Source organism: Ornithodoros turicata, chromosome 1, assembly GCF_037126465.1.
Source record: "Ornithodoros turicata isolate Travis chromosome 1, ASM3712646v1, whole genome shotgun sequence".
Classification (NCBI taxonomy): Eukaryota; Metazoa; Arthropoda; class Arachnida; order Ixodida; family Argasidae; genus Ornithodoros; species Ornithodoros turicata.
The window spans coordinates 78,831,845-78,847,384 of NC_088201.1; the positions used below are offsets into that span (position 1 = coordinate 78,831,845).

General features: G+C 46.4%; 1 protein-coding gene and 1 pseudogene across 4 annotated transcripts in view; one reads left to right on the forward strand and one right to left on the reverse strand.

Moving 5' to 3' along the window:
- LOC135401329 (uncharacterized) overlaps positions 1–15,540 on the forward strand; it is a 71,198-nt gene that overhangs the window by 17,697 nt on the left and 37,961 nt on the right. For all 4 annotated transcript variants that reach the window (XM_064633673.1, XM_064633681.1, XM_064633690.1 and 1 more), the window contains exons 6-7: positions 1,150–1,181; positions 3,090–3,198. In XM_064633673.1, coding sequence (XP_064489743.1) covers positions 1,150–1,181; positions 3,090–3,198 — 141 coding nt within the window. The remainder of the gene's footprint in view (positions 1–1,149; positions 1,182–3,089; positions 3,199–15,540) is intronic.
- LOC135378557 (uncharacterized) lies at positions 12,518–14,829 on the reverse strand (annotated as a pseudogene).

Below are 15,540 nucleotides of genomic sequence, written 5' to 3' on the forward strand. Positions count from 1 at the left end.
CAGGTCCAGCAAACAAGCAAAATTCTAAGAAAGGAGACTTTCGTGCAGAAGACTGCACTTCTTCAGGGCCTGGAGAAGTGCAGCCTTTTGCACGGCAGTCTCATTTCATTAAAAGTTAGATGCTTTTAACCGTTGTGAATCTCTATCGCTAGATGCTTGGACATCGCTCTTCTACGTACTACGAAGCAAACTTGTGGTAGCTTTCGGTTGGCGAGAACCTTGGGGATGAGTAGAATTACCTCAAACGTGAACTATGCTCCGACTACCTCAAGCCGTTCGCTAACATTTTCGAGTACTGAATGTGCATGCATTCCACTTTGACCTACTTTGTTAACTTCGCGGCGCTATCTTGAAAACGTACACCTGATCTTTAGACTTTACCTAATAGCCACAGGAGTTTCCACGACCCTCTTGGTGAAGAGCTCCTTGTGGATCTCAGGTCAGTGGATGTCAGGATCTCAGTCACTGCCGTCACTGCATGCTCTAGAAGATCTAGAACACATTCTTCTTCATTGCCCACACTATCAACCTTTCCGAACCGCACTCTCCGAGTCTCTTAATCAGCTGGACTCTCGCTCCCTCTCTCTATCAAACTTCAAACGTCAAAGTTCTTTTGACCTTTATGGACACCATTGGACTTCAATGCTTATTGTGACTCTCAGTTGTCTCGCGACGTAAACACCTAATTATAGCTTATTGTGACGGGCCTTATTATTTCATTCCCCGCATCACCACGAGGAATGACGTAAAGTATCGCCCCTGCGATGAAACTCTCTAATGATCATCTCGAAATTAAAGTTGTTGTTGTTGACCTGATTCAGGTCGTCACTGTGCACGATCACAACCCAAACTATTTGTTTTGCACAATGCGCAGTGAAGCATCCTTATTTCTTTGTGGCCCAAAACCGGCTTCGGTACTGTGCTCTAAAACATCCTAATTAGCTCGACGATGGAGGCACAGATAAACCAGTACGATATGGATTTACATCCTCACACTTTTGTATTCAGTATAGGAAGGACTGGCTTTATCTCGGTTTAGCTAAAATGATTAAAAGGGGCTTTCGTAAGTGTGTTTCGTTGTGCTTTACTGCGCGCTTACTATCTGGACTTAGCTGTCTCCGTGTTACCTCAAATCTTACTACCTTGCAGCGCTGAAGTCAAAGGCGTGGATATCAGCGATGGTAAGTAAATGTACTAGTTTGTTAGACGTTAGACACAGGGAGTAGTTGTATTATAGCAGTGTCATACTCATTACCAACTAAGCAAAACAGAAACAATAAGAGAAATGCACAGCAGCACCATGTACTGTTTGGGATACTAGGTGGGCATTTTCCTATGAATTCATTTAACATCAGATCATGCTCGGATTTTCGCACAGCCCATCACATCACATCGCCATCACGAAGCATCACATCATAACCCATCATCTGACTCCAACGTCAGAGCCCATCACATCACAACCCCTAATCCAAATTCAACTTCAGAACCATTCACATCACAACTCCTCATTTAACTTCAAAATCCATCACACTGATCCCGTTACGCTTTTGGAGTTGAATTTCTATGATCGTGTCTGAGGTCGGTGATGGATTTTGGATCTGAATTCCGATGAATGGTTCTGAGGTCGGCCGTGGGTTTTGAAGTTGAATTCCAACGAGGGCTTTTGTTGTGTCCGCCGCATAGCGAACTCACTCATGAGAGGCATCATGAGCGCCCCTCACCCAGTGTGAGCACCGGTATCACTTTGATACCGGTGGCCCACACGTTGTTATAGTGCAGTTTAAAGGGGTGATGAGCTGTGCTTCAGGGTTTGATATTCCAATCGCGACGATTACAGCGAAGCGTTACTAAATTAGTTATTTGTCACTTTTGGGAGGCTATTACAACGAGGGAGTAGGAAACTTTAGAGGGTACCCGTACTCCCTTCACGTGACTGTGTTATTGCTATTGCGGGTGCTCTGAACCATGTAAAATTTGCTGCCTGCAATTTATCGCGCTGGCATTGGTGGCCTACATGCTAGTCAAAGGGAGGAAGAGGGGGAGTTGGTGATAGCACAAATATGTTTTAAACCTCACAGGGATTGCAGCAGTGGTAACTGCAAAATTCTAAGCAAGCAGCACCGGACCCATTTAACATGGATCAATGCCCTGGTATATTGCTGATGCCAAAGTCATAATGACAACAAACACGTTTTAAAACACGTTTGGTCCCCTATCTGCGGTGTAGCGCACGAAGGAACTACACCAATACAGTCTCCGAGTGGAGGCCACGCACCGCCACCTGTCGGGAGGGAGAACCAGAGAGCACCGTCGAATGCTCGACGTCGTCTGCTAGGGAGAGCAGTTGAGCGCGGCCTCCCCTCAGGGAGGGTATTAGTGTAGTTCCTTCGTGCACGACATCGCCGATGGGGGATCGCGCGGCCACAGGCTGGAGATTTTAGACAATCGTATCCGAAAAAGTACGTAGGAGGCAAAAATTAACAATTTTTCACACATTATGTTTTACGTAACCCTGTAAACCTACAACACTCTAAAAACAGAACTTCGCCAAATAGCACATTCTTAGCAAAGCACCATCCGTCATGACATCGTCCTGCCTCCTGATTGGTTAAAAGCGAGGAAGGCGTACGTACGCCTCCCGTTTAATAAGTAACATAACAGCAGAAGTGTCCCAAAAAGGCGTACGCCCCTGCGCTTTCCAGAAATATGGAGAGATAACGGTATCATTCTGTGCAATGGTTGGCCCTCACCGGGGTGTGTTGTGAAGCTTTGTTTTTAGAGTGTAGGCCACTTTCCCTCCTATTTTTCGCAGCCCACTTCCACAGGGCCTTACCTAAATATATTTATAGTTTCGTTTATTTAGTAGCAGTGCTGGTCGAACCCGTTGAAAGTGAATGTCGCGACTTGTCCACATACCACATAACACGCTGAAGACCAACCATTGCACGGAATGATGCCGATATCATTCCTGGTTTGTGGAAAGCGCGGGCCGTACGACTTGTTGTGATAATTACCGTAGAGATATATTATAATGGATAGCTATCGAAATCTAATATAATACATAGCTTATGATCGTTTATTCTTTCCAGCCCAAGAAGAAAACTCCTTGTGCACAAAGGACAAGTTTATAGTAGCCAACACCCTACCGTGGAATTACTACATGATGGACGAGCGCATTCTTACTGCTCTGATTAGATTGTAAGTACTTACTTCTCTCTTGTGCCTTGTGAAATACTCCCTGATTATCATCATTAGAGTTTTCATGGTGCAGCAGGTAACTGCAAGTACTCCCTGCGGCATATAACCAAAGGGTCTTAACGTGGAAGAGTAACTGGTGTATTCTCGCTACGGTTTGCAGTTCCGTTACTCAAATACAATTTCAAAATATCGGGTTATCACCGACGAATAGAAGCGTTAGCCATTGCGTCGGGTACACCACTTGAGGGTGCTGCCAGCGCGTCGCCACTTGAGGCCGCTAGCAGCGCCACTGCTCTGTTGGGGAACATGGCTGGAGACAGCCGGAGAAAGGACATGGAGGAAGGAAACACAGGAGCGGCCCCTCCGACAGTTTTCCATCGGGACGAGCGTAGCTGCCCTCGCATTGCATTCTGGGATGCTCCTGTCTACCACGTGACCGCTCGCGTGACCCTCCAGACCCCCCCCCCTCCAGACAGCACGGACGCCACCAAAACAGACGACGCAAGCTGTGTGTGTTGTGTCACAGTTCAAATTGCAGTATGATATTGAACGCGTGCTTGCACTTTTATTTCTGCATGTTCGGAGGTTTACTCTTCTATTAGAAGACCAGTCACAGTGTGCAGAACGCAAAAGGAGTACGCGGGGCCGGAAACATCACGTGTGGCAATGGTGACTTTCAACGTACGTACGTTCCCTGCTTAAATCGTAAAGGATGCTGTACCCAGAACACCATTAATCAGATTTGTACAACAACAGAGGATATGAAATGAATCTGCGGCACAGTGCCAGGTCCCAAGCGAACGATTCAAGATGACTCGGATACACACAGGCGACTAAAACAAGCGATCGTGTACGCGTTCCTTTGCTGCTTTCCGTTCAACGAGAGCCGCAGCCGGGACAGGAACACCTTACCATACTTCCTTTCTACCACGGTGCTCGCATTTTCACAGTAGATTACTTTCGAGAAGCGAAAACGCATGGAGAGCAGCGCGAGAAATAAAGCCTTGGAAAACCAAAACTTTAGACAGGATCACGTGGTGGACAGGGCGTAATGGTGATTTTGGCTCGAGCGACCGCTAGAGGGTGGCTACGCTAGTCTGGAGCTGTGCCGTGTATGCCAAAGGGAGTCTGGCCATTAGGAGGAGCCTAAAAAAGAGGCTCCACCTGTCAATCAAACGTAGGCGCATTTCATTGGTTACTGTTTTCCATGGGAGCTGCCATGACACCAAATTTTCTCCAAAATGGATTATGGTTCTTGGAACGGCGAAGCGGAGATTTCTTGAGAAAAAAAATTCACAGACTACTTTAATTTCATACTGTGAGTATATATCCTCATATACGCATCTGCAAAATCAGCTTCAACTTTCGCTCCGCCATCATTATTTACGTGAAAATGGGATGTTTCGTCGCCGTCGCTAACGTTAGGCCTAGTTAAGATCGTGATACCAGGAAAATAGCAAGAAAGACGACCCTTATACGTAGGATTTTGCATTATATAATTGCGTTTTATTTATACATACATCTTTGCTCCTTTTTGATTCCATGTACTTACATTACGTGATATAAAACTTCATACCGGCTGTCGTCTGCTACGAAGGCGCGGTTGTACCGCAATCCTGGCCAATCACTACTGCCAGCAACCATTTCTGCTATTCTGAGCCTTCCCAACATGCCTCTCTCCCTGCAGATGGCGTTGATAAAAGTGGGCGCAAAATCCGTCGTTTTGGTCTGTCACCAGTGATATCCGTTTCAATCCAAATCCATCAATTTTCTACAAAATGGTAGCGCCCAGTAAATAAGGGTGAGGTATAAGTATTGGATGGATGTAACAGTAGACAACTGTATTTCGACCTGTGATTGGCTAAATACCTCAAAAAGTGGGTGGAGCCTCAGGTATAGGCAGGTCCCATTAATGGCCAGACTCCCTTTGGCGTACACGGCACTGGTCTGGAGGGAAGAGCCGCTCCTTGTGTTTCCTTCCTCCATGAGAAAGGGGAACAGATTCTGCGGCCGACAGCGGCGGCAACCATGGAGCCTCGTTATCATGCTCCTTATAGCCTCGCGACCGCGATACGTTCGCGGCGTCAGTTAATAAAACCTTTGTAACTGCAATATGCATTAAGAGCCTATAATGGTGGTGCTGATTTTGGTACACGTAGTTGTTTGTTTGATTTACGTAGTGAACGCTGATTGGGTTTTAGCAGCGGCGGGAATCGGGAACCTGTCACAATGTTTTAGCCCTCAGTTAGTTGTTAAACGATACATAATGCTTAAAACTCTCATAGTTTTTAACAGTTAGGCCGCCAAAGTTTTTTGCCCTTTTTCACCTGATGTTTTTGTTATTTGAAGTTTAGACTCCGTACGTTACGCACAAGGAACGGTGGCGTGTTCCAGTGCAACAAGGAGCTTTACAGCGGCCCACGATACTTTTATTTTAGTCGGCTAATAAAGCGTTCGCGGCTGCACAGGATGCATTAAGAGTAGAGATGCGCACCGATGCCGTTTTTGTCGGCGGTAGCGTTGGATTCATTTTGTGCCGGCGGCGCCGGCGTGAATCGTCGCGCTGGCGGCATGCTCATCCGCGCGATAACGAACCACATTTTAGCGATACCGTTTAACTCAGGATGGTTTCCCTTTCCGTTCCTTTCCTCTGTAACAGTGCATTTGAGACTACGCATTAGTAATATAACACTTAAAAAGCAAGCGAGCTGGTGTAATTCAACGTGAACACTGATTAGGAAGATTACACAAATTCAATTACGGTAGTTCACTGTCTTCATATTTAACGAACCGTACTATGAAATGCAGCCTCGATCTGCATTTCCAATACATGACGTATATTGTCATGCGGTTCTATGCCCCGTTGTTAGAGCCTGTTAAATTATTAGAGCCCGAATAAATGCGTTTCCAAGTGCGAGTTTACCTTAAGTTTCGAGACTTAACGCCATCCATTCGGAAATGACCCCTCGTAGATAGCTTCTGGTTGAAGATAGGAACCGTAATTCCCGCACATCTGATGTCAGTGCTTCAATGTAGCGATCTCTCCAGAGCTACATATTCAACGAACACAAACCTGGTGCATCTCAGATTTATTGAAGGTAGAATGGCAGGTAGCAAGCAATTCCAAACAGTAAATGCAAAACGTGCACAAAACACATTATGCAGAACTCATGGTCCAGACCAGTATACACAATACACATAAGGCCCATTGAGCCACACTACATAATTATGCATAACTTTATGACATGCAAAACACACACACACACAAAACACAAAAAAAACACCACCAACACATACACTGCTGACCTCCCTCCCCAAACAGGAAACAGCCATGAAGTCACATTAAGGCCGGTTTCACACGACCGTTCGTCGTCCGTGTGCTTCAAAAACAGGACCTAAGGGCAATCGCTCCCCATAGGTTTCGATGGGTCCGTTTTGCCTCCGTTAAAAACACGGACGCGAAAAAACGTTCGTGTGAATTCGGCAACACTCCAGCGCGAAACATGCTCCAGATCCAAGAGTGTAGACACAACAAACACGCAATTGGCAAAAGCTCCAAGAGCACAGGAGCCTGTCCGTCTCTGGCTATTGCCTTGCGGAGGCACTCCTTGGAGAAGGACTGGTTTTCCACGGCAGCTTACAGTCTTCGCTGTATATAATGAAGTATCCACAAACACGGCTGGCCAGCAGTGTATAGTGTCCGTCACGCTAATAGATTTCGACGAAATTGGAGGAAAATGCAAGAGTATAACTACACGCAATTGCGATGCGCACGAGCAATTTACCTATTTCCATCAGACCACACGCACGCGTCCGAGAAGCAGGAGTCCGAGCCAGGCTCCCACAGCTCCCCATAGAGCCCATAATTTGAGATAATTCAGGCAACACTGGACATGCAACCAATGAAAATGAACTATGATGCCTACCATTCGGCCAATGAGGAGTCTCTCAGTTTGGCTCGCCTTTCGGCCCGGTACTGGCTACCATCGGCTTTTACTTTTACTGGTTCTCATGCCCGACGCTCGTTATTCCGTATTCCAGAACAACTAGGCAAATTTTTGACAAAATACACATTTACTTGAAACATCGTACTGATTCAATAGTCTGACACAAATATTCACCGTGCGTACACAGTCCAAATCGTTGCGTTCGTTGACCAAGTTCGAACTCGAAAAACACACACACTCTCTACTCCCAGAAGTGAGCGACGCTCACACGAGTGCATGCGATTTCACGGTGAGGATCTCCTTTCGTTGGTTGCAGTTCAACGAAGCGGACAATGCTTGTCGCACGGACACCGAATCCTGTCTCCGTTGTGACTGCATTTGAAAATGCGACGGCGCTCACAAGTGTTCCTCAGGCGTCAGCTCACCACTGCATTTCAGTTCTGAACTCGAGAGACTGTACGTACGTAGGATACTTGTATCGGGAAACATCACAACACGCGCTGAGTCACTCTGACACACTAACAAATCTGGGACTTCTCTTTGAACAATGCCATCATACGGTGGTGTCAACTGACATCGCCGCTGCCCGCTGCCACTTCTCTCCCTTCTCTTCTCGTAACTGCCCGCCAGACAGGCAGCCCGCGAAAGAATGCGCTTTTGAAACTTTGCCAACCAATAGCGGAGCGCGCAATGTCCTTCGGCCAATGGGTATCAACTACGATGCCTGACGGCATGGAGGAAGGAAACACAGGAGCGGCCGTTTCGAACAGATTTCCGTGGGACCCCTCTGGCGGTCGCTCCTGTCAAAACCGCCATTACTTCCTGTCCATCACGTGATCCTCTCTAAAGTTTCGGTTTAGCACGCTTTGTTGCTCGCGCTGCTTTCCGTGCTTTTATGCTTTTCCAAAGCCATTTACTCTTAAAATGTGAGCACCATTGCAGAAACAACGTTTTGTTAACGTGTTCTTACCGCGGTTTTGGCTGTCGTTCAACAGAAAGCAGCTCTGTCAAGGGAATAACGTTTCATTCGTAAGTGCGTACTCGATTGGTTGTTTCGTACCTCTGTCTGTGAGAGTAATCTTGAATCGTTCGTTTGCAAGCTGGCGCCGTGCTACAGCTGCAGATTCATCTGATTTTCTTCATGGTTGTAGAAGTTTGATTACTGGCATGATTTATCACTTCAGCAGCAGACATAAAACGTGGCCTCGTCGTCACACAAACGTCGCTGCCACGAATGATGTTCCTAGTCCTGCGTGCTTGTTCTGCAGACCGTGACCGGTCTTGTGGTTGAAGGGTAAACCAAGAGTAAACCTCCGAACACACACAAATAAAACTGGACGCGCGGCGTTCATCCAGGTATCTGAGCTCAAGACAATCCCGACTCCCGTCGTCTGCTTTGGGAGCTGGCCTGCGCATGCTCTTGGGGTCACGTGATCGGTCACACGGTAGACAGGAGCATCCCAGAATGCAATGCGAGGGCCGGCACGCCCGTCCCAATGGCAAAAAGTTGGAAGGGCCGCTCCTGTGTTTCCTTCCTCCATGCCTGACGGAGTAATACCACGTGTTTATGATGTGCAAACATTTTTTTAGAGCCGCGAAGAGGGGGAGCTATGGGAGCCTGGTCCGAGCGAGCGGGTGCCCCCGTCCGAAACTCCTGGAAGCTCCCCCCCCCCCCCCGCAATGTTTCGAGTTGGTGGATTGCTTGGATTGGTCGAAACGGTCAACACCATTGCTTGATCGCTTGGATTCACCAATGGCGTATCTTGCATTTGTTTATCAATTCGTGCCTCCCTCCCTTCGTCCTCCTTTCTGGAATGGCTATCCGCTATACTGGTTCAAACTAATTAAAACCATGCGGTTTTGGAAATGCGCGATATACTGCAATCTTCAAGACGCGTCTCCCTTTCTGCGTCGGCAGTTATGGTTATGGGGCGAATTTTCTGTCGTTCTCGGCGGCACGATGCCGGCGCAGTTGATCTCAATGTGCATAAAAGCGCATCTTGTACTTAGTGCTACAGTCAAATTACATTTTTACTGAATGGGTTCGCCTCTACGTGATCGAGTTTCTCTTTCGATTGATACGAAACCAACCAACCAGGCTTTACTGGAAGCACGAAATGGTTGCTTACGCCAACGACGTTTCGTGCAGCGGGGAAATCAGTTCCAGAAAGGATATAATACCAATTCAGAACCGTTGTTCAAGCTGGCGCTACATGTCCCGTCTCTATTACATGAGTCAGTCGTGCCCCATAACAGATTAAAAACTTGCTAGTGAGTCCGGTGCACTGAACATCTGTCCTCGATTTTGTTTCAGACACTTCGTCAGTCACCAAGCCGCATTTTCAGACCAAGATTTGTATTTATGCTGGTTGCGTCGCATATAAATGCTTCCAGAGTCAGAGGGTGCATGTTTCAATAGGAAGTCATAGGGATGCGTTGTTACAGTTTCTGATCGCTACAGAAGCCCTAAAAGAGCAAAATAAGATCCATTATCGCTATTGTTAAAAATCGAACACTGGAATAGGTCGTTAAGTGCCTGCTTCTCAAGTAGGCTATGTTAATAGCAAATGGCATTTACTCATTCGACCCTTATGCAACGCGATATACTGGAATCTTCGAGACGCGTCCCCCGTTTCTGCGTTGGCAGCTATGGCGCGATTTTTTTCTCTTTCTCGGAGGCACGATGCCGGTGCAGTTGACCTTAATGTGCATAAAAGCGCATTTTGTACTTAGCACTTTCGTCAGATTGCATCTTTACTGGCTGTGTCGGCCTCTCTGTGAGTGCCCCTCTCGACTGACATGAAACACAGCAGGGTTTATAATCGAGGCACGAAACATTAGCATACGTCAACAACGTTTCGAAGTGCGGCAAAATCACTTTCACAAAAGATAACCAAACCTGTAACCATAGCCGCCGACCGTGTGGGTGCATGGGGGTCCTCAGCCCCCCCTCCCCTGAAACTTTCACATGGAGGGCCTTGCCCCCACCGAGAAGTCCACCCTGCTTACAGTCAAGATGAACGTTATGAGGGATATCCGAAAGTCGTATGCTTCATACGAATGAACACTTGAAAAAAAAAAAAAAAGAAAAAAGCCTCATGACACGGAACCCCATATACCGCGCTTGACCACCGTGCATGAAGCCGGGCCTGTGCTTACCGTCGCTATGCGATTAATGGATCACTTCATTTAGTGAAACCCATATTTTGTCTTGATTTGTCCTTTACGTGTACCCTGTACGGTAGAGGATCCAGGATTTTCTGTGAGGGTTGGGCTCCGACCTTGGACAACATGCTACATACGTGCGCTACCACATGCCAATTGAAGCGCTATTTATAGAGAGAAATTGAGGGGGATCAGACCATGCCCCCCTCCGCCTTAGGTCCACGCCTGACTCGTGTATGAACCAATTCAGAAATGTCAAAAACCAACCCAGTGTAGCATTATTTCTTGACACAGTCGTTTTAGCTGCTTGCTCTGGACACGCGTCCACGAACTGTCTGCTTCTTGAATACGTACTTTTTTATAGGTAATCTAAATTAGAAAATACATTTTTTATAACACCTTATGTAATGCGATATATTCCTGGAATCTGCCATCCGCGTTTCTCTCTCTGCAGCGCGTGACGAACTCAGACTGTTCGAACCTTCTCGTACGAATACGATAGAGTTGCCTCTCGATGTAAAGAGTTTCCTTTTCTTTTTTTCTGACAGCGTTGGAATCTCTGAGTTCATCTTGAGGTTTGGTTTCGCTAACCTCACCGAACCCAACCCAACCTAGCCTAAACTGCCACCAGAAATCGCGAACATGCTAATGGCATTTGTGAGAGAGTCTTCACACCGACATGTTTGTCTTCTTTCTCCCACTTTTTACTCCGTGCTTGTCACTGATGCACTCCTCGAAGTTCTTATCTTTTGGTGGCGGCGCCAGTACCGTTGCTGTTTCATTGCTACTAATAGCTGAAGCTCCTGTTCGCCATATACAGGGTGTTTGCTCTAACGTGTCCATAACTTTTCTTTAAAGCGAACGATAAAAGAGAAACGAGCGCTACTTTTCAGCTATTTGACTAAGAAACAGGTGATACTAGTGAAGCAGTACCAGTTTGTTACTCAAGTAGCAGAGAAGCACCAGTTGCTTTTTCTTTAATCGCTCGCTTTAAATATCATTTCTGGACACGTTAGAGCAAACACCCTGTAGAACTGGTCGGTCTATGGAATGGTCGCAGTATTATTCCCAGGCACTCATGTTTTCACCCTGTCGACAAAACCCACAGTAAAAAAATTAAAATTTTGTTCACTGACAGCGGCGCGCCGATCAGCTGAACCAGCGGCGGCGCGCTGATTCACGGGACTCGGCGATGGCATCGAGCAAAAATTGCCCGGCGGCGGCGGCGTGGCAGCACGGTGCACACCTCTAATTATGAGCATTATGATTTCTTTATACGCTACAATGACGGCGATGTAAGCTACACAATTAAGCTCAGAATGAAAGCTTTTGAAACTGCGGTGTACACACATTTGCTTTTCTCGTTATTAACTGCAAAGGAAGTGCTTATTATAAAGTTGTCTTTCAATACGCTTCACACTACATAACGAATCTATCTTCCAACGCAGAATTTCGCAGATATTGGGAATTGCTCTTGTTGATTTCGTGACATTGCTATCACTTTGTCGACCATGTACACTTTTAGTAGGACTGAGCAAAACTAGAAATGAATGGAGCAAACAATTAAACACCTATTGAAGTAAACCTCATGCCAATGCCTCCTATATTAAGTAGACTATGCCTATCAGATTCCGACGCACACAATGGGAGAGGAACGTCGCATGTGGAGTCGCACTCGACCGCGAGGGAGCGCCACTCACGGAGGGGCGGCAGACGATGTGAACGAGCGCGGTAGCACGCCGATTATCGCATTCGTATCTGTTGCTTATGAGTTCGCATCGGTGCGGGTTCTGGTGAACGTCTTGAGCTCGTCGGTTGTCTGACGAATTCAGAGATAACTCTCGGATCGAATGTTGCGCTGGTGAATGCAACGAAAGCGAACCCAATACGAACCCGTGTCTGAAGCTTTAGCCGTGTACAAAATCTTTTAAACTTTTAAATCTTTTAAGAAAGTAAATGAGTGCAGTTGGCCACTCAAAATGAATTGTCACAGCTAGTCTGTTTTTGTTTGCGTACGACTTACTGCAAAAAAAGAGAAAGAGACGGCATGCACAAGAATAGCACACAAGTACAACACTCTAGAAAAGGAAAGGAAAGATACAGTAATAATTGTTATGGAATGTACTGTACAAGATGTGTAACAGAGAGAGAGCAGGAGCACTGCAATACTTAGTGAGTACTGCTTGAACATTCTAGAAGGACAGAAGTCACTTTAGACTCAGGTATTTTCTCGAGACGGGCTTCCTGACAAAAGTTTTTGCGGTGTCTTTGTTGTCGGTCACATGGAATGCATAATTTGTAAGAAGCGGACGGAAAAACTTTGAGTAGATCAACTGTACAAGCTCAAGTCTGTGTTACCTAGTGTTTTGTTTACATTGTAGTAGGGGGCACTCACAGACTGCAGACACTGCAAAGTGCAGCAGTGTGCCTAGTGGCTTTGATGGTTTCGGTTGACTGGAGAGCACAGTTTCAGCGGATTGCCTCAAAACGCACAGCAGGTACACAAGCTCCTCTGAAGGGTACAGGAGCCCACCTCGATCTTGATGCATTGTGAGCACCTGAGCGGCCTGGTTTGACTTCCCCTTAACCACAAGCTGACAACAGTTTTCGCAGTGCACCTTTTCAGTCATGACGCGGGCAATGTAGCCCCCAACGTGGGTTGTGGCAGACAGTTGGAGGGTATGCAGGCACCCTTGCCTTGGCTCGTTCAGTTTGGGCAGGACAGATTCTGCTTCACAAGGAATCCTGAATGGTGGTACTGATGGTGCAGGACGTGCAACGTTGGTGACAACTATATTTGATGTCGTTGAAACTGTGTGCGACACATTGCTGTGCTGTGATGCACTGATAATTCCTGTCTTCAGAATTCTTTCCAGTGCATGTATCGTGGATCTGACGTTCATTTGATCATTACACCCATGGGACCGTCTTAAGGCACCGAACAGTGATTCCAGTGCATCACTACTGAACTTTCTTGTTAACACAAATGCAAACTGCTCTTTCTGTAGCAAGTGCCTCACACAAGCAACCGTCGAGTCTCTTGTCATGAGCAATGCCTCATATGTTTCTTTGGTGAAGAATTGAGCAGGCTTTGTACCCTCCTTTAGCTTGGCAAGGTACTCTGGGAATGTGGATTCCAACAAATCAAGTACTGAGTCCTCAGGGCTGTCATAGTGACGCACATCTGGAAATAAATTTCTGGTGTATGTACTGTGTACAATTACTTGTATCATGCAGGACGAACCAGCGGTACAATGTTGACATAAGTAGTATTGTACGTCCAGCATCGGTGAACATCAGGTTGCATGTGTGGACCGCCTGGGTTTTTGAGGAACTTGAGTGCGGCTGTGACATCCGGGGAAAACAACTGTATAGCTCGTTTAACATTCATTTTTTCAATATTATTTGGATACAAATGCTTCCGGCTGAGGAACTTGACAGCTTTGATTGATGTCCCTTTCTGCAGTTCGTATAGTTCCTTTAAATAAGAGGACGACACTTCATTGAGCTTGCCTATGTCTCGATCCAAAAATTGGGACCGAAGGTTTTTAAGGACATGACAGCAATCGAAGCTAAGGAAGAGCGTTCTCTGTGAATCAACTGGATTCTCGATGCGGTGAGCAAGGTTCCCACCACACAGTATCTTCATGGCGCATACGCTCACACGGTGGTTATCTCTCACAATCCTCAGTACCCGAAATCCAACGCTTTCAACTTTATCCAAGACAAAATGTATAATTCTAGATAGCTCACCTCCTGTCAGGCCTGTCGTAAAGAAATATGTCACAGATATTCGGAATGACACACTGAGGCCACACAGTAAAAAGCAGAGCAATGAATTTGCCAAGACCGGCTGCTTTGTGTCTGAATTCAGAGGACCATAGTCCACCTGCCCTACAAAGGCATCCTGTTGCTTATTGTATTGCAGTTTTTGTTTGATTTGCATTTCGTAAATGATAAGGGAACATATCCTTGACTGGACATTTCCTAAGTTTAGAACTCCTGCTTCCAGGCGGGCTTTTACTAAGGAGATAACTCCACTCTCACCACTTGCACTGCCAATGTAGTTCTGTAGAGTGTTCCTAGACGGTAGCTTGAGCAGCCCATCACTTCTGATGTGTTCGTAGGATTTCGTTGAAAGATGCCTCAGTATAATGCAATGTCTCAGCGTGTCTTCTGACCATCTTGGGCTATTTTTCTTGCAATTTCTCACTTGATCCATGAGGAACATTGCCCGAGTATCATTATCTGCAGCCTTGTTTCTGATGTACAAGAAGGTTCCCACATCTTGGTCTTCGTGTACTTTCTTCAGCTTCATTTTATAGCTGTCCACTGTTCTTTGCAGTCGTTCGACCTGTTTTCTCAAGTCTCTGGCTTTCCGAGATAACCTGCGGGGCTCCAGCTGCGTGGTGTATTGAGTCTTCCGTATGTCTGCCTGGGTTGACTGAACTCTCATTAGCAATGGCACTGCTGGTGTTGACGACAGGCTGCCACCACAGCATATTTGAGTTCCTCTCATGGTAGAGGTGTCAGGCCCTCCTGTGGCTTCATAACGGCTAGAGTTGTCCAGACTTGGTGTAAGGTCATATGTGGTCTCTGAGTGTGCAGCTCATTTGAGATTTCTCCTGCCCCTTGAGGTGATTCAGCTTCGCGGCGAATTCTTTTCTTTGGTACAGCAGGTGGGGGTGAACGTGCCCGCTTTCGGATGCTGGTCTCACTTCTTTCCTTCGTGACCTTAGGTTGGAGGTAGGATGGGAAGTTTTTGAAGATAGACGGGTCAGCTTCCTTCTTAAGTCGCCGTCTCTTGCCTTCAAGGAAGTCTGAAGCAACAAAATGTTTGCTGCATACTTTGGAGTAGTTTGAGGTTGAATATGGTGACCACTCGTCCCTTCTGATAGCAGCCAACCACTTCTGCCGAATATCCACTTGCGCCGGTATTTCATGAAATATGATTTTCTCTCCTGGAACTGGTCTTTTTCCATCAGATTTGCACAGAGGTATGCAGCAGTCGGCCATAGTACTATCTGAAAAGCGAATTGCAACGATGTTTAGCGTCTACTCCGTTCATTCAAGAGGTGAACATTTCCGACACCTAGAAGTGAATATAAGGGCAAGCCTCATATGGAGAATATTGTATTTCGAATAAGGAATAATGCTTATGGCAGACAACTCGCTCAACGAGACGCACTTTCACAAGTACGTATGACTTGATTAGTATCACAATTCCTAA